Source organism: Andrena cerasifolii, chromosome 2, assembly GCF_050908995.1.
Source record: "Andrena cerasifolii isolate SP2316 chromosome 2, iyAndCera1_principal, whole genome shotgun sequence".
NCBI lineage: Eukaryota > Metazoa > Arthropoda > Insecta > Hymenoptera > Andrenidae > Andrena > Andrena cerasifolii.
Window position 1 is genome coordinate 20,641,395 of NC_135119.1, and position 18,094 is coordinate 20,659,488.

General features: G+C 34.8%; 5 protein-coding genes across 11 annotated transcripts; 3 read left to right on the forward strand and 2 right to left on the reverse strand.

Annotated features, from left to right (window-relative positions):
* The first annotated feature begins 44 nt into the window (after window positions 1–44).
* Window positions 45–748, forward strand: Sem1 (Suppressor of exocyst mutations 1). The gene is made up of 3 exons (XM_076807003.1): window positions 45–234; window positions 324–420; window positions 616–748. The coding sequence occupies exons 1-3, from the start codon at window positions 150–152 to the stop codon at window positions 665–667; spliced, it is 234 nt and encodes a 77-aa protein (XP_076663118.1). The 5' UTR covers window positions 45–149; the 3' UTR covers window positions 668–748.
* Window positions 749–1,318: 570 nt separating this feature from the next.
* Window positions 1,319–5,047, forward strand: LOC143366166 (uncharacterized). The gene is made up of 6 exons (XM_076807000.1): window positions 1,319–1,765; window positions 1,845–2,206; window positions 2,374–2,567; window positions 2,819–3,070; window positions 4,329–4,602; window positions 4,769–5,047. Exons 2-6 carry the CDS (start codon window positions 2,000–2,002, stop codon window positions 4,856–4,858), a joined length of 1,017 nt encoding a protein of 338 aa, XP_076663115.1. The 5' UTR covers window positions 1,319–1,765; window positions 1,845–1,999; the 3' UTR covers window positions 4,859–5,047.
* Stck (LIM zinc finger domain containing stck) lies at window positions 4,929–8,783 on the reverse strand. Of its 4 annotated transcripts, none has more exons than XM_076806997.1 (7): window positions 8,755–8,783; window positions 7,797–7,910; window positions 7,216–7,328; window positions 6,938–7,130; window positions 6,673–6,814; window positions 6,336–6,594; window positions 4,929–6,229 (listed from the first exon to the last, which is right to left on the reverse strand). In XM_076806997.1, the coding sequence occupies exons 1-7, from the start codon at window positions 8,757–8,759 to the stop codon at window positions 6,030–6,032; spliced, it is 1,026 nt and encodes a 341-aa protein (XP_076663112.1). In that variant the 5' UTR covers window positions 8,760–8,783; the 3' UTR covers window positions 4,929–6,029. The 4 variants fall into 4 exon arrangements, with proteins under 4 accessions (XP_076663112.1, XP_076663114.1, XP_076663111.1 ...); XM_076806999.1 differs by lacking the exon at window positions 8,755–8,783 and adding an exon at window positions 8,463–8,732 and having other exon boundaries at window positions 7,797–7,938; XM_076806996.1 differs by lacking the exon at window positions 8,755–8,783 and adding an exon at window positions 8,463–8,731.
* Window positions 8,784–10,052: 1,269 nt separating this feature from the next.
* LOC143366514 (cytochrome c oxidase subunit 5B, mitochondrial) lies at window positions 10,053–11,738 on the forward strand. 2 transcript variants are annotated; one of them, XM_076807652.1, is made up of 4 exons: window positions 10,053–10,222; window positions 10,391–10,464; window positions 11,087–11,307; window positions 11,497–11,738. In XM_076807652.1, the coding sequence occupies exons 1-3, from the start codon at window positions 10,138–10,140 to the stop codon at window positions 11,294–11,296; spliced, it is 369 nt and encodes a 122-aa protein (XP_076663767.1). In that variant the 5' UTR covers window positions 10,053–10,137; the 3' UTR covers window positions 11,297–11,307; window positions 11,497–11,738. The 2 variants fall into 2 exon arrangements, with proteins under 2 accessions (XP_076663767.1, XP_076663766.1); XM_076807651.1 differs by lacking the exon at window positions 11,497–11,738 and having other exon boundaries at window positions 10,054–10,222; window positions 11,087–11,358.
* A 632-nt stretch (window positions 11,739–12,370) lies between these two features.
* On the reverse strand, window positions 12,371–17,997 carry LOC143366515 (cyclin-dependent kinases regulatory subunit). 3 transcript variants are annotated; one of them, XM_076807654.1, is made up of 3 exons: window positions 17,760–17,997; window positions 17,302–17,429; window positions 12,371–13,075 (listed from the first exon to the last, which is right to left on the reverse strand). In XM_076807654.1, the coding sequence occupies exons 1-3, from the start codon at window positions 17,816–17,818 to the stop codon at window positions 12,987–12,989; spliced, it is 276 nt and encodes a 91-aa protein (XP_076663769.1). In that variant the 5' UTR covers window positions 17,819–17,997; the 3' UTR covers window positions 12,371–12,986. The 3 variants fall into 3 exon arrangements, with proteins under 3 accessions (XP_076663769.1, XP_076663768.1, XP_076663770.1); XM_076807653.1 differs by having other exon boundaries at window positions 12,371–13,100; XM_076807655.1 differs by lacking the exon at window positions 17,760–17,997 and adding an exon at window positions 17,578–17,711 and having other exon boundaries at window positions 12,371–13,100.
* Between the last annotated feature and the right edge of the window lie 97 nt (window positions 17,998–18,094).

Genomic DNA, 18,094 nt, shown 5'->3' on the forward strand with positions numbered 1-18,094 from the left:
GTGCACTGGAGTCAAGTGCAGCCAACTGTAGCGAATTCAAGCGACCTCTAGTGAGTAAAAGTCTCCATAAAATTCAAACGCGTTCCATCGTGAAAGAATTTGCAAGAATTCATGGTATTTGTGGTATTTGTTGAGTGTTAAATCCAAAGATGACGGACACTAAAAACGATAAGACGAAAGTTGATTTGGGATTATTAGAGGAGGACGACGAGTTCGAGGAGTTCCCTGCGGAAGGTATATGTTAGACTAGAAAGCACCTGTCATAAAATAGTAAACGTCTAGGTTTTGCAACCTAACCTCAATTTCGTTGAATGACTTGGTAGATTGGACTGCCGTGGATGAGGACAACGAAGATATTAGTGTTTGGGAGGACAACTGGGACGATGATGACGTAGAAGATGACTTTAATCAGCAATTGAGGTAATATTTTAAATAAAAATGTTGTTGACACGTAGTACGCAAGTGCGTATAGTAAGAGGATATTTCCTGGCCTCGTATTTCTATTAATTGTAATAGCTATTTTCGAAGGAAAAATAAATAGACGTTATATAGATAAATAATTATATATAATTTTGCTTAAGTAATGAGCTTGTAAATTGCAATTATTTATTTCAGAGCGCAATTAGAGAAACAGAAGGCTCAGAGCGACACGGGAAAGGAGAATTAAATTACGAACTAGATGTCATTAATTGTAAGAATAAATATGTATTAGACTATTAAAATTTTGCATACATTTAAATTTCACATATATGCTGATGCTGTCAAGAACCCAGTTCCTGATCAGAACCCAATTCCTGATCAGTTTAGGAAAATAAACCAAATAATAAGCTTATTATGATACAAATTTATTCTAACAAATTAGTTCCCTGGGGGAGTTTGACCTATATCAAACACTGGTGACGCACGACGGACCCTGCGCCCCCGGGGACGGGGGTGGCCAACCCTTAGTTAGGGCAATAGCATCCCCCATCGGCCGACAGAAGAGGGACAAGTCCCTCCCCGTATCGCCCGGCGTGGAACATCGCCATTACCCCAGACCCCTCTCACCACGTCAAGGTGGTCGGCCCTGAAGAGGGTGCATGATATGTCTATCCTATACCTGGTCTGTGATATTACCGATTTTTCGACGTCGTTAATAAACAATGTTGAACTCAGTAATTTTTTAAAGAACTGTGAATCTTTCCTATAATCTTAATTAAAAACTATATAGCAGGTACATATTTGTATTGCTGCACTCTTATTTCATGCTTAGCCGCTAACATTGAACGTGATACGGAAATAATGGCGCGGCTCGTTACTCGTTAGCACTATTGTAAAACTGAGGGATCGAAATTTCTATTCTGACCTCATCTGTGATTTGAAACACATGATGAAACTGCAAAGCAAATACAAAAAAAAATGGCGTACACCCCCCTGCTCTTTCTTACAGCAACGACTACGGAAAACGACCAATTTTTACGGTTTATTTAACTCTTAAAATATACATGCCCATCATTCAAATCTGAACTGTTGAGGGTGCAATGATGGTTTGAAGAATAATTTTTTAAAAATGATGTAGGTATACATATGTATGTTTTATAGTCACTATAAACCAGCATTTACCGAATCGCAACCGTCAACGACCGATTTCGATGTTTTACAGTTGATGCGAGTTGATGACAGCATCAACAAAAAAATCATGTAAAAATAAATAAAATTAAAAGTACCTGTTATACATAAAACAAGAATTTGGGTTAACATACAAAATACGAGTGGCAATCTCCCAGTAAGCATCTCATGAACACATATAATAACATTGCTTGCTAAATGGATGTTGATATAAAAACTGTAACCTCTTTTTACAGTTTGTATATTTTTAAGTTGAATGGAAATGCCTGCTGTATATTACGATCGAGCTGTAGTATTTAAGCAATTGTACTAATAATTTGCGTCATCAAAAACAGTGCGAAATCGTATTCCTCAAAGTATTTGAAGGGAGTTCATCCCCATTACGAAAACTATGGAGGCTATGGACGAAAAAGCTTATAAAAATTATAAACGAAGAATTGCTCAGGCTGTAGCTAAAGTTGATAATAGCCCTCCCAGATTTAATGTGGGCAATTATTATAAGGCGCGCAAATTAACCGTAGATGCGAGTCGAGTACGAGAGATAGACAAAGAAAACATGATACTGCTGAGGAGAATGAACCTTATTACTCGATTAGGAGTGAGTATAAAACACATTTCCCATAAAAATAACGTATTCGTCACATCTAAACACATAAACGGGGGTTGCCATCCATAAAAACATAATCGTTTTACTTAAAAGTACAGTCAGATTATCCAGATTTTATTTACAATCATTGTTATTAATCGGCTGCGTTTAAATTACAGGGAAGTGTCGACTGTTGGATGCCGAACGTCAAGTATTGCACAAATCTTAATGATCCAGAAATAGAAAATAGGATCATTAGAAGGTCAAATAAAGTTTTGCTACAAAGAATTCGCAAAAGTGTCAGTAATTACCCTACCGCGGAGCTTATAAAAAGTTGGAAAGAGATGAAAATGAAAGCAGCGCACGGTGCAAGGCAAATATTTCATTTACCAAAGCATTCCGTAATGGAAAATGTATAAAATTTGTATGTTATACATTTGTCTGAACTACCCACTTATGAGTGAAAAGAGTATTTACTCTATGGCGATTATATGTATATCGATTGCCATGGAAATATGAAAAGTAACATTGAAATATCATAGAAATGGAAAGGGGGTCTATCAACCTAACTGCGTAGGTTCATCTGCTGAAGCTGAAACAGATATTCTTTTGCACCGTGTACAGATATCCCCAAGACTCTACGGTTCAATTTACTGTGCCGCAGATAAACCAAGATCATTGCATGGTCAACGATTTGGCATTGTTGGGAACGATGAAGCCGTCTGCTAGAACTAGATGCTTCTTCGATATGGAAATCCAAGGGGACGGACAGAAGCTGGGGATCATCCAGTTCGAACTCTACGACGAGGTCGTGCCACAAACGTGTGCAAATTTTGTGGAACTGTGTCGTGGAACAACTAATGGGTTTTCGTACAAGTAAGTGAATTTCGAGAATATGAATCTTCATTAAAATTCAATGCATAGTAGGATATGTTATAGTCGAATTAACTAAAGAAGGCGTCTGGGCGGCCCATAGGCCGGCGCGCGTGACTCGGGAGAGACCCAATGCCTGTTCCGTACTTCGTGCGACGTTGCCACGTTGTGTAGCAGATCGGACGTCTGTTTCTATCTTCAAGCGCAACTGTGTCTCTCTCACTGGCTCGATAAAACAGATTCCTTCATCTACAAGTCACTCCACGCCAAATCGATCACATTTTTAGAGACTTTGATCCCGACCAATTCTTATCCTTTCCTGATGGAAGAAACCCACCACTTCTCCTGGTTTCCATCGAGCAATGACACCTTTTTCACAAATAATCAACAATTCAAGAAGGTGATAGTATGTTTAAACCTGATCATCATAAAAAGAATTTCATTGGCCAAGAGTGGGTTAATGAAACTCTTCATCGGTTAATAACAGCTCGTACTGACGTTAATTTTCAAAATTCCATGCTCGAAAGCAGAATATTTCGTACGTGAAATATGCAAAATAAAACTTTGATTATAATTTTCAAAATTACAAAATTAATTTTTCAATATAAAAAAGAGTATTAGAATAGCCCGCACTTTCTAGATTAAAATGAAAAAAGAATGAATTCAATACGATAAAGAGTTTCCGAGATAAAAATTCACAAGTACAGTCCGGTTTCATGAAAATAGGCAAAAATTGAACAAATTCAAAATCAGCAAAGTGATGACTGAAATCCCTTCCTAATATTTCAGTTTGAACAAAATCCCTGACATCGAGTGTAAAAAGTGATCAATTTGCTGTGGAATGACCCTAAATAGAGTAAGAATCCTATGAGCCTGTATTCCTCGACTTGTCCGCCATTCATTCTGCATGGCGCGTGCCGCAATAGACAATAAGATTCGACACTCTATCAAATATCTATGGGAAGGACATTGGGTGTCCCCTCTGGAAGAGGATAGCAATATACACCCGACAAGGACAACGATTACTCTAGGCCCACAGCTAAGTACACCAATCGGGAGCCTGGAGTAGCGGCAACGTCGCAAATTCTGGCCCCGGTCCCAAGGCACCTTCTTTAGTAAATTCGACTATAATTGTATACTAAAATTAATGATAATAGGACCGAATATTTTAAAGCGGATATCTTCCAATCTTTATAATACGAGGCAACGTGCAAAAAATGAAATATATTAATGAAACTGAAAAATATTTATTACTCGACAGAAATACACCGTTTCATCGTATTGTTTTGGGTTATTGGTGTCAAGGCGGGGATGTTACAAAGTTCAATGGTAGCGGAGGAACTTCCATATACGGCGATTCATTCGAAAATGAGAATTTCAATTTACGGCATGCTGGCCCTGGAATTTTGTCTATGTGTAACAACGATAACACGAGCGACTCGAAATTTAATCTTACTTTTAGGCGTTTAAACACAATGAACGGAAAGCACGTAGTCTTTGGAAAAGTTGTTTCTGGTCTTTCAAATATTTACAAGGTGCGAATACTTTGTTTCGCCAGCTATAGAATTGCATATATGAAATTGCTAATTATTTGAAAATATTATTTTATATACTTGCACGATTTTTCTCTGAAAAAAGCGTTGGCTAAAAAGTAATCATTCCGATAACTTCTGGTATTAATACGATCTCTGCCATTCTTAGATTGAAGAATGCGGTACACAGACAGGAAAACCAACGAAAACGATAATTGTATCTAATTGCGGTGTCATCAAAGGAAGACGCGAAAAATAATTTGTGTACTTATTAAAGACTCAAGATTTATTCAGACTATTAAAGGGCAATTTATTGAAAACAAGAAGTATTAATGTTATGTCATGCTATATTTTTTGTAACAGTTACAACAAGATTATATGCATTTAATTACACATAAAATATAACTTCTTTATTACACACACAATAGAAATGTTTCAGAACTCTCTTCTTATAAAATTACAATTCCAGTTACTGAAAGTATATCTGCGTGTAGCAATAGGTATATGTAGCAACAATAAAAACATGTTAAAAAATTTTCAAGATAAAACTGTTTCAAAATCAGTACTTACGGTAAAAGAATAATAAATGCCATATATTAACAGTTACAGTATTGTCTCGTTGAGGGCTCGGTTTGGTGTACGCATTGTGGACCTTTCGCTATCCCCCACCACTTCTGTCTCACTATTGTCTGGCGAAGGCGAGAGCGAGTGGGAGGCACTGAAAGCGAGCAAGGATGGTACGAGACAGACGACGCGTTGATATTTTGTCTCGCTCCGTCTTTCAGACGCCTGACACTCCGTCCTTTGCGTGCGCGATGGTCGCAAGCGCTTTCGCAAAATCTTGACGCAGACCCGGCTCAAGTCTTTTTTGCGCCCTAGGCGAACTTGTCAAATTGCGCCCTTTATTATAATACATTTATTTGAGATTATTTATGAGTTTACTCTGAACAATTAGGCAACTGCCTTCGGCTAGAAAGAAGCGAGAAACGATCGCTCGGAATTACAGCTCTGTTCACGATACGGGCTCATCGCGGGTCCCGACCAGCGAGCCCTCAACGAGGAAATACTGTATCTTGTTTTCCTTGTAAGGCTCAGTCTATTATTTACAATTTAACGTTGCACTATTGTCTGCTTTCTGATATATAAATATTCTACTAGCGTACAAAATACATTTCTATGTATATAAGTTTGTAAATCAATTTGTAATAATAAGGCACTTTGAAAGTCTTGTGTATAATAAATATATATGTATATACGCTTACGTACGCGGCGTTTAGATTAATTTTCCTTTTGAAAAGGCATTGATACAATGATTTAATATAAAACAGAATTAATGCAGTAGTATAACGTTATATTCATAAAAATCTAATTACCTATATTAATGCACTGAAAATTATTTTGCTTTGAAGTAGCACAGATACAGTGCACTTTTAAGCGGGTATTCTTTTAGGATTTAAGTCGTACATCCGACGCATACGTTTCTTCAATTCTTGTGGAAACTTGTCGTAACATTTCTTGCATGCTGGTCTCAGATCGAATTCAAAGAATTTAGTTTTCTGATTCATTTTCTGATCGCAGAACGCACACGCAAAATGATGAACGCACCATGCTTTGTTCAAAGCCGTAAAAACTGGAAAAGAAATTTAATATAGACGTAACATTAATTTGATATAGTTCATGTCTCTTTCAGTTTCGTCAACTGAAACATAAGTAATAATAACGCGCAATATACATACCATCGCCAGAGATTACTTGATTACATACAAAGCACAGATTTCCGAACAGTTGATGGTAATGCGTCTCGCAATAAGCTAAGCCCTTTTTCTCATAATGTCGATGACCTAAGAATGGTTTCTCGCATTTTGCACACACAAAGTGCTCGACATGCCAGTGTTTACCTAGGGCGGTTACTACGCGTTCCTCTATTGGACGTCGACATGCTCCGCAAATTGGGATTCCCATTTTGTCATGGCATCGCAAACAGTACAACTCGTTCTAAAAATATTAGTGATAGTTATACTCAAAAGTGAAACTACTTTCTTCTTACTTTCTGGTAACACAAGAAATAAATACCATTTCATTGGCAGCGTATCCTGGCCTAGAATTAACTTCTCTCGCATCAGAATTAAGCTCCACTCCGCAAGCTGTACAATTAAAATGGTAGGGGTGATAAAGCTCCCCACGAAAACGTAGAGGCTTATCGTCAATTACTCCACTAAAAATTAGATTACATCAGTTATCGTAGAACATGTTGAACGATATACAAATTTGTAACAATCAAAGTTTGTTCGCAGGGTGTTACAATTTTGTTATACAAAAATAGAATAAAAACACATACTGGCACTGATGACAGATGTACTTTCCAAGTGCTCCCGCTTTGACACGCGCATTACATGTATGGCATAATGCTCTACCCTGGCATTTAATAAATCCTGCATCAGCCAGCTCACCGTTACATTCTTCGCATCGGAAGCACGCAGGATGCCAGTTGGCGTTCATCGCTTTTATTACACGACCAATAACAAATTCTCCTATAGACACAGAAATTTGAATATTATAATTCAGGTGCAGTAATTATAAAATTTATTGTATTCTATGAAATACGAAGCAGCTTACCGCATTTCTCGCAGCAAGGAGCAAATAAAACATGAAAATCATGTTCGCAGTACTTATATCCTTCGAATTCATAAAATATCCCATCTGGGAATGGACGAAAACATTGTGCACATCTATCGAAACATGCGGGTATAATTGTTTAAACAGTTTGAATAGTGTTTATAAAAAAATTACTTCTGAATAACCATTGAAACTATTATATCCTAGACATCATAGTTTACACTGATTTTGCAAATAAAAAACATCAAATACTTCTTTAACAGTTTACTGTTGGGTGTGCCGCAATTTTTATTAATTCCAGAGAATCTATAATCATTACACTACATATCGCTCATTTGCTGCAACAGCGACACAACTGAAAATTTGTTTAACAAAACTTTTGAACCCATTTCCCCAAAAATCGTGAATTTTTAGTTATGTAGTTGTTGCAACAAATGAGCGATATGAAATGAATATGTTTTTTTAAATGTATCTATTTCAATGAAAAACATGGAATAATCTATGACACATCTAATGTATTCCAGAACCCAATAATGAAGCGTTAAATTATAAAGAAGTTAATAACAAATGGACATTCTTACACAAAACATTGGGGATGCCATAATTCTCCATGGGAATTAACAATCTTTTCGTGAGGTACGAAACCTTCTCTGCACCGAGAACAGAACATGTGATCCAGAGACATCTCTACGACACTGTTGCAAAATTTATGTTGTTAATAACCTTTAAATATAACAAACATATTGCGCATGTAAAATATCTGGTGAAAGTTGAGAAACAATATTCGAGGAAATATTTCAGTATTTCTTTGACATTTGATGTACTAAATTCAATTTTTAATTACTTGTACATATATATTATAATTTTGGGGATACTTCTCGCTCGAGTCTTATAAACAAATATTATTTACAATTTTATTTATATTCTTTTTATTTTAAAAAGTAATTACTTAGAATTCAGTATCTATTATAATGAATATTTCATGCAGTTTGAAATTATTTAAGAAATTAAGTGGTTTATTTCTCGATTTACTATGGTCGTTATTACTTTTACTTGTGTTTCTTTTAATTAGGAATGAACTCGAGATCGCATGAATATATTACTTTTACATGAAAGATGTGTTCGAATTAAGATTTTAAATATCTCATAGTAACGGATTTAAAATTATATACCTGTGAATCTATTTTTGACGACGGAAGAGATATCCTACAACAGTATGTTTCGCAAGAGAAATAATTTGTGCTTACCCTGGCATTCTTTTAATGATAAGGAAGAGCTATAATTAAATCTCACGACTCTTATTAGCAATTGCTAGTCTATTCTTTTAAGAATTTAGAAATACTCAGCATTAATGCGTTAGAGATTATTTAGAAGTACTTAATAATTGTATACGTTACAAGATACTGTTATTAATCATTGATACAGTTTACTATTTAATTTTAGTAAATTAAATTTGGTATAGAAACTGCACATTCCGTTACGAGTACGGATTTATGTCAAACTAAAGATGATTCGCTACAAAGTTAGAATAAAAATTACGTCATCAAATAGTGCACCGCCTATTCTGCATTAACCATTCCATTGAACTGCGACGACCAATCAGATGGTGGAAATGTAGAATTGCCTTTTGCGAAGCATTGACCTTAAACGAAGAAGAATAGTTTAGAGTGGAAACTGGTAATTATTGAACATATATTTCCATACGTATTTCGAGTTTCGAGAACTCGAAACCATTCGAAACTTTGCATTTTTGTTTGTGATTTGAAACTTTCGAAAGCCAGATAAGAAAAAGTAGAAAACCAAATAAAGAATCGTTCAAATAAAAAATATTGTTATATTCTTGTTGAAATTCTGTTAAAATAAAAAATTTTGTTGACTTCGGTTCTTAAAGCAAGATATTCCACTTTACAAAACAAAATCAGCATTTCAAGTTTCGAGAGTTTCGAAGCCTCACAAAGTTTCGGATTCGAGTTTCGAGAATTTAAAAATGAACCATCAATTAAATAATAGGAAGACATTAGCTCTTTAACTTCAGTCGTACGACACTTTTCCCTCTAATAGCAAATATGCGAGAAGGTATTTACTTAATTCTACTTAACTTTATATTTAAAAATATAATTGACGAACATGTTTTTTAAAACCTCCAATAGAATATTGAATACGCCACATCACGCGTCCCAACATAAAAGATGAAACATGAAAAGATACTATACGATATGGTGGAGTTTCTATTCGTTTCTGGGCGAATTCCACTTACGCCCAATTCGCCCGCAACGCCCGTGGTTAACATTCCAAAATTTATGAAAATCTCTTGAATTATAGAAGAGAAATCTGTGAAAGAGCCATTATCGGAAAATACAGGTTTTTAAGTATAAATTACGACTCGAAAACAGGAACATATAATTTATAATATTCATTTTAATACAAAAACGGAAAATTCCTACGTAAGTGAAATTCGCCCTCTATTGGTCCTAAAGTAGAACACCTCTGGAGAGAGAAGATTATTGAGTACCCGTCTTTTTCGGTATTGTCAGATTCACTTTATAAACAAAATATGCGTTGTTGATGTTGATGCATAGTAGTACAACACATTATTAGAGTATTTTATTACATTTAAGTTTATATTTAGTCTATAAAGCGAATTTGAAAATACTCAAAAAGGCGGGTACTCAATAATCTCCTCTCCCCCTATCAACAAAATCTATTCATTCTCCTAATCAAACTTCCGCGCGAAACCATTCACACATGCGTACTCATGACGCCAGGCCATCAAGGTGTGCCATGATCGTCATAAAAATCTGCCTTAGCACCAATCGATAGAAGAGTGTTATGCAGGTTGACACTCTTCACTGATTTTAGTAGGAATTGTATGTGCCGTGAAATACTGTGAAGGTTCGGCGAAGTAAAGGTGTAATCTGAAAAATGGCATGGTTATGCGGTCGTGCTGCTTTACAGACAAGTCGACGTACATTCTCGTGTAGCGTCACTAAATACTCAAAGGCAAAAAGTAAATAACCAATACGTTCCTTGTTAATTCCAAGCGAATTGTCGGGCTCAAACATTTTGCGCTGTCGCATTACGTAATGTGATAATACAATTTATTATTTCCATATCGTTCTGTAATTTCGGATTAAATAGAAACGGAACTGCTGTTCATAATTATTTCTCGCTGCAGCTTTCGCTGACCCGTTGGATCATGCCACCGGTTTGGAGAAACGAGAATTACTCGCTGCGGCTGCTGGCAATTTCGTAAGTTTCTGCGCCTCAAATTTTCCAGGATCGTGACACATTTTTCACACGTACGATATATTATTTTTTACATTCCCGGTGGTAGATGATGCGAGATATCGTATTATTATATCCTTCGAATATCGCCTTGCTAACTATTCGAACTATTCACTAGCTATTTATTTTATATCACACTCTTGCTTTCTCCAGGAACTACACTCACTTTCTATCATTTCTGTAGCCTTAAACTACTACGTAAATTAACAATTTCATTTCGTTAATGATTTCAAGATTAAATGACTTAAAAATTGAATTGGTACATGCATCGATTATTAATGCAACATAAAATCGTATATGTAGAAAATATTCATTCATATCTCATTGTTAAATAGCTGTATAGTAGTTAATGGTTATAATATTGAATCAAAAGATAATAGATCTCCTTTTAAAGTATAAAAGCAAATTTATTTGAATAATAAATATTTTACCTTTAAAAAGTACATCTTTGTTCTCTATTGTAGAAATAACAAATTAAGGGGGCTGTTAATGGTTCATTCAAAAGTTTTAAATTCTTTGTAAAAACTGTCGCGGTCTAGTAGACAAGGTTTTGAGATCCAAATTTCTGTAACCTTTTCCTTTGTAGGACCCGTATAACATGAAAGCCTTGAAAATATCAACTGACAGCACAAAGGACCAACCGAATTTAGTACCCAGTGCATTTAAAAGCCGCATGATCGGTTGCGTTTGCGAACAGGATGCTTCGCACGTAAATTGGATGTGGTTACACCACGGCCATACGCGCCGCTGTGAATGCGGTCATTGGTTCAAGCTCATCGAGAAAGCTCCTCTTTAATGTCATTTCAGGTTAATTAGTGCATTATTGAAAACATAGAATTAACGTTATATAACATTAAAGACTGTTCTTATTTATTACCCTTCCATGTCCTGTCTCAATGTTTTATAAGTAAAGAAATCGACATGCTAGCAATAATAAGAACTCAATATTATAACTTAAAATAAATTGTATAAACCTTACGCGTCATTTTATTTCAGGGAAAGTCCAATGTAGATATCACTCTTAACGGAATGAATAATATACTTTATAATTACGTAATATAAGACTTTCACGAAATTACAAGATTTTAAAGGGGAAAAGAAGAGATATCTGTGCGTGAGATTCTGTTTTTGAACACAGCCAAGTGATTTAGCTTATGTCGAACATTTATATTATTTTATTCATATTTTCTTCATACATATGTCATAGAATGTAACAGAATAAATTGCTTTATGTATCAGTTGTATAATTTACTTGCATGAATTTGTTATATAAATATCAGTTTCCTAGGACAAATCCTGTAAGGTCAATAGATAGAGTATATACCAGTAAATGGCATACTTTGTTACATTTTTTTATCAAAATTAGTTTGTTAGAAATATTATCTATAATTTGAATTTCTAGATTGTTCACACGTTTCATGTAACTTATAAATTGTACAGTAATGTTCTATTACACCTTCTTGACATAATCATAATAGCTTTTTTTACAAATTAATTGCAATATATGTATTTGCAATATTATGTTATGTTTGTACTATATTTTAATGCGTAGTGGGAACAATGACGTAACGCTGAATTTTTTCTATCAATACTGCAAACACTGTACTACTCAATGCTCAGTGTGAAATGTATTATAAACAGCAAGGCATGTGAAATTACCACCTTGACTTATATAAATATTATTATAGTCAAACAAGTGTTGCATAATATCAATCGAGGCATAAGTTGGGTCAAGCAAAACCTTTGTACTTTTAAATGGGAGCATACATTTTTCTGTAGTAGGATCGCAGTTAACTATTTCTCCGAATTGCGTGAAATTTTATGTATCGCGCATCACAAATGCTATGCGAGTCTTTTTAAATGTATCTAATTATCTGTGAAAGGTAAGTTTATTTTTCGAGCGTTTGTAACGGTGAATTGATTTTATGATCATCAAATTCTAATCACACTAATTTCTTGTACTATAAAAGATATTCTACATGTCCTATTTGATGTAGTTAAAACACCAGCTTCTTAATCGTGTATAATTCTATTCCATGTTCATGATCATAAATATATTATAAACAAAAATTACTTAATACTATTAAACATATTAATATAAGCGGTAAATAATTATCTAAACTATCGTGTATCCCATCGACATAAATAATTTCTTGTTCTGCACAATGATCAACTATACTGTTATAAATTCCGCAAAATTGTAGAAGCAAAAAATAATCATTTTACAGATTCGTATTTAACACAAGAAAAAGCGGACCTTAGTGGAGTAGTACTATAAAATTTATAGTTTGTGTAATAGTATATATAATGATGCTTTTAAATGTTGTATTTCAAAGTTTGTATGAAAGTATCTATCATATCTATAATTCTAACAAGAACGTGATCGTAATGTACAAATGATTACAATATCGTCATTCAGGCTGCAATTATTCTAATTGATGTTACAATATGCAGCACATAGAATGCGCTAGATAACATTTAAATTGCTAAACGTGTATTTCAAACGCAATGTACACTTTGATACTCTCTTCGATAAGGCGCGCTTCTGGTAGTCGTTGAAACATCGGTCCTTGGTCTACGGAACAATAGGACATGAGGCTCTAAAAATCATTTAAATTTAATATAATTAATATCTATCCTATCGATATTTATAATCTTATCGTAATGATTATTGTCGCGCTGTCGCGAGCGTATTAAATCTGGATAAACAATTATTGCGGTGCAGTATTCGCCGCCAAACTCTCATTTATAACATTAAATAGGATTGCATATAATGTTGAGCTTGTAAAAATAGTTAAATATTTAAAAATTCATTTTATAAGTTTACTGTAAAAATCGCTCGTAAAGGGATCGCAGTCAATTACCGTGGGCGGGTAACGCCCGAGAGGCGTTGAGCACTCCCCTTAATTTCTATAGAAGAGAGGGAGCACCGCCCGCCATGAAAAGAGCCTGTATAGTAGTTACACGTTCCAAAGTGATGTTTCAGTTGAGAAAGAAATGTTTTGCTTGCAGTTTCATTTTTACATTCATTTTTAAACAACTCGTTTTCCTCGCCAAAACTAGCTACTTTCTCATGTGAAGTATCTTATTACTTTCATGCTTTTATTTTATATTTACATGTATTTCTAACTAAATGCTCATGTCAATTATCTTTCCAAGGGAAGAAAGAACTTAGCGACAGTGTTTCTCAGTCATTATAATATTCAAATATCTCTGTTGGTAAGCAAGACCTGTATTGATCTCCTTTCATTTAAATATTATTTCCGCATCTTTAAAATAAACTAAGTAATTCCAATTCTTTTCCCGTATTCCTTACTTCGCTTCGTTTACATCATAGCTATATCAAGTTTAATTTTCTCCCATATTTCAAATTAATTCTTGACTAAACAATTTACGCTTTAAAGTGAACGATTACTTACTACACATTTCGCTTTCTTCGTTTTATAATTACATAGCCATAAACGTTTGATATTACAATTTCAGAAAATGTCTTTCGACGGTCGACCTTCTACTTGCGCTTCTCAGCCCGCAATAAAGAGAAAGAGAAAATCCAGCGAACATAAAGTGCTTCCGCAAGAAGAAATCAAAGAAGAATCGGAAGACTATAATTTTTCGGACGACGAACGTACATTGGCTTCTGACGATTCGCTCGACGAAGACGACAATTCCGACAAGGATGAATTTAATTTTCTTGCTGAAATTACGTTGGGAGTTGAAGAATGGTCGGACGATGCTCCGCAGAGAAATTCTATACAGTTCGTCGGAACTCCTGGATTGAAGGAATTAGTGCAAGAGCAAACGCCTTTCTCTTATTTCTCCCTGTTCTTCACGCAAACGTTTTTTAAACTCTTAACTGTAGAAACCAATGCGTACGCTGAGATTGTATTCTTAGAAGATTGCGGAGAAAGGGCGAGAATTTCTGACTGGAAAGACACTACCGTGGATGAGATGAAAATCTTTCTGGGAATACTATTTTTAATGGGGCTCGTCAGAATAAATCGCATGAACGATTGCTGGAGGAAGCATTATTTGTTCAATCTGCCTTTTGGAAAGTTTATGGGCCGCGACCGCTTTCTGTTGCTTTTGAGGTGCCTTCATTTCAATCGGTTACAGCACTCCGACAACAGTTTGCATAATATAAACACTGTGATCGATTATTTCAATGGAAACATGGATAAAATTTATAGTCCCTGTAGAGAACTTTTGATAGAAGGCGTGACTCTATGGGGAGGGCAATTAAATCCTAGACAGCATACTACCAATAAGAAATACAAATATGGTATAAAATTGCATACCCTATCAGAGCCGTCTGGTATAATTAATAAATTATACACGTACGGGACTTCGAACGATAAGGTCGTAGAGCATAAGGATCGTGCCAGAACAATAATTAATAAATTATTAGATGGAAAGACAGGCCAGGGCTACGCAATCTTTTTGGATACTTATTACAGTAGCGTATCGTTACTTAATGATCTCCTTGTAAACAAGACCTACTGTACAGGAAGTCTGCAACCGAAGAAGATAGGCAACCCACCAGAGGTGATACAGAAAAAATTACAGAAAGGGGAATTTGTATATAAGTATAACAAGCACGGAGTTTGTTGCTGCAAGTGGAAGGACAGAAAGAACACTTATGTAATTTCAAGCGAGTTTGGAGGTGAGCTTCTGAATATTAGAAATAAACAGGGCGAAGAAAAGAAGAGACCAAAACTCATTGTAGAATATAACAGGCATATGCAAAACGCTGATAAACAGGATCAGATGCTGTCGTATTACCCTTTAACATATAAGACTCTATCGTGGTACAAGAAACTGAGCATACACATAATGCATATAATGCTTAATAATGCTCATTTTCTTTATAATAAATACAGCGGAGCTGTTAAGAAAGATTTACATGATTTTCAGTTCGAAATTGTTTCGACGTTATTGCCCCCACCAGATCAAAACATTCCATCATTCTCACCGCAATTTAAAGTACACCTCCCCGAGCTACTTCCCAAGGGGATAAATAACAGAATTATGAGGAGGAGATGTAAATTATGTAACGATAAGAAGAATATTAGGCTGGACACAATTTATCATTGCCCAGATTGCCCAGCAAAGCCTGGACTATGTTTAACCCCTTGCTTTAGAGAATTTCATAAATACAAGTGAATTATACTTTTAATATGCTAACAGGTGCTGGGTTAGTTTATATTTTTTTAATACTTAGAATAGCGAGACAGATCATTTCAATATTTTTGTTATGAGATGCTAAGACTGATTTTTTACATATATTTATATTTTATTCATTTCTCATTTAAATAAATAATCACATTTCAAATTACACAATTATATAAAGCATCTGTTATATCTACGGCATACCCTGTCTACTTTTTGCTTTTCTTACTTTACTGTTGCTGCAATTTCAATTTAGACTTCAATTACTTCCGTTTCGTACTAATTTCTTTCGTAATTTAAACATAATACATGTTTATATATTTTAGTTGCTCGAAATATTTGCGAGCCACTTGTGCGGTAGATGGTGTCTCAATTAACTAGATTTTTTTGTAGACTATACCTGCTTATGTTTGTATTAATGAAATTACCAATATTACAAGTCCTTTTGAATGAACGCAACAGTCTATTAACGTGGGTACATATAATAACTGAAAGTATGCAGACACAATTCCCGTGTTAGGCGCACACGACAATCGCATTACCGCATACGCTGCGAACTGGACAATATTTGCAAGAATTTCTCAGAAATAAACTAGAATTCTTCACAATTGAACACTGTATCATATATTTTTATCTTGTAATTAGTTAAAAAGATTGAATTGATAAACAGTAAACGTGTTAGAAATATTCCACATCGTACATTTACACTTTAAGGGGTCTTTCTGGAAATCACGCCGTAAAATTCGGCAACATTCAGGTTGTTTTTTCTCAGTGAATACAATGAATAACAATGTCAAACTTTTTTTCATTTATTAAGCTACTTATAATGTATACGGAACAATTGTTTAAATACACTTTTAATTGTGTTTTTTCAATGTTATCTGGAGTTCAAAATCGCGCCTTTCAAAAGACGGCGGGAGTCTTCCGCTCACGGACTCATCTGAAACAACAAAAACCAAACTGATTCTTAATCATTATGAGTACCGCTATCGCAGGTGCTAGAATTAGCCACGTAAGTAAAAATTTAACAAGATTGCGCGCATTCAAACATCAAGTTTCGAAATTTTCCATTTTTACTTAAAGTTTGAATGCGCGCAATTTTGTTAAATTTTTACTTACGTGGCTAATTCTGGCACCTGCGATAGTAGTACTCATAATGATTAAGAATCATTTTGGTTTTTTTGTTTCAGATGAGTCCGTGAGCTTAAATCACTCCCACCAGGGAGGTATTTCTTTTCAAAGGCGCGATTTTGAACTCCGGATAACATTGAAAAAACACAATTGAAAGTGTATTTAAAAAATTGTTCCGTATACATTACGAGTAGCTTAATAATTGAAAAAAAGTTTGACATTGTTGTTCATTGTATTCACTGAGAAAAAAAAGCCTGAATGTTGCCGAATTTTGCAGCGTGATTACCAGAATGACCCCTTAATCTTAAGCTGAATGTTTTACCAGCAAAAGCAAGTACGAGATATATTTCAGTATTAGTTAGTCTTACTACACGAGAAAGTACAAAGAAGATAAACTATAAAAACGAAACGAATAACGTTGTGTAACTACAATAAGAAAGGTGATATTTTTATAAAAATTTCTATTTCATTTCAAATAAACGAAGTTATTTTTTACACACATACCTGGTACGTGCATCATGTAATGGACCCAACCAGGGCTTTGCTGAACTCCCAAATTCCTCCATTCTGTCTCCGACATAAGATGAGTCTTTGGAACATGCCTCGCCAAATCAGCTGGCAGAATGACATGCCTTAAAACAAGCAAAGGTTTTAAAGAAATGTTAATTCTTGTCATCCTTAAGTAGAATTTTGTTTTCAGCAACAAAACAATGAATTACTCATACTCTTATGTGAGAACATTCGTAATATTTCACATCCATTGAAAAATAATTAACTTACATTAGATTCAATGATGTAACCATCTTACAGTTACTCTCCTTTCATTTAGAATGGAGTGCGTTGAAAGAAGAGATTCGACTATTTTGTAAATGAAACTACAACGCAGCGAGCCATAAGTCTGAATTTATATATTAATGATTTTCTTAACGTTTAATATAAATTAGCTGTAACTCCATACAAACCTATATTCGTATTTATCGTCGCTGTACTTTTCGGAGTACTGTATTTGATCACCTGGCATTTTGAATAGCAAAACGTGACGATTCGTAACTTTTCTTACTCTTTAAAAGAATCCTCTCTCATAACATTTGTATATAGGTACGCGATAATAAGCTTCACCTTATTTCTCACGATATCAGATACATACGTGTCTATTTACACTTACTCCAACTTCCTCTCAACAGTCAAATTTAGTCAAATTTAGTGCAGGATTTTTTCCGATAACAGTAACAGGTAAGCAGCAGGTATACGCGCCTTGGAGAAACCAACACGCCCTCTTGCAGTCTTATTTAAATCG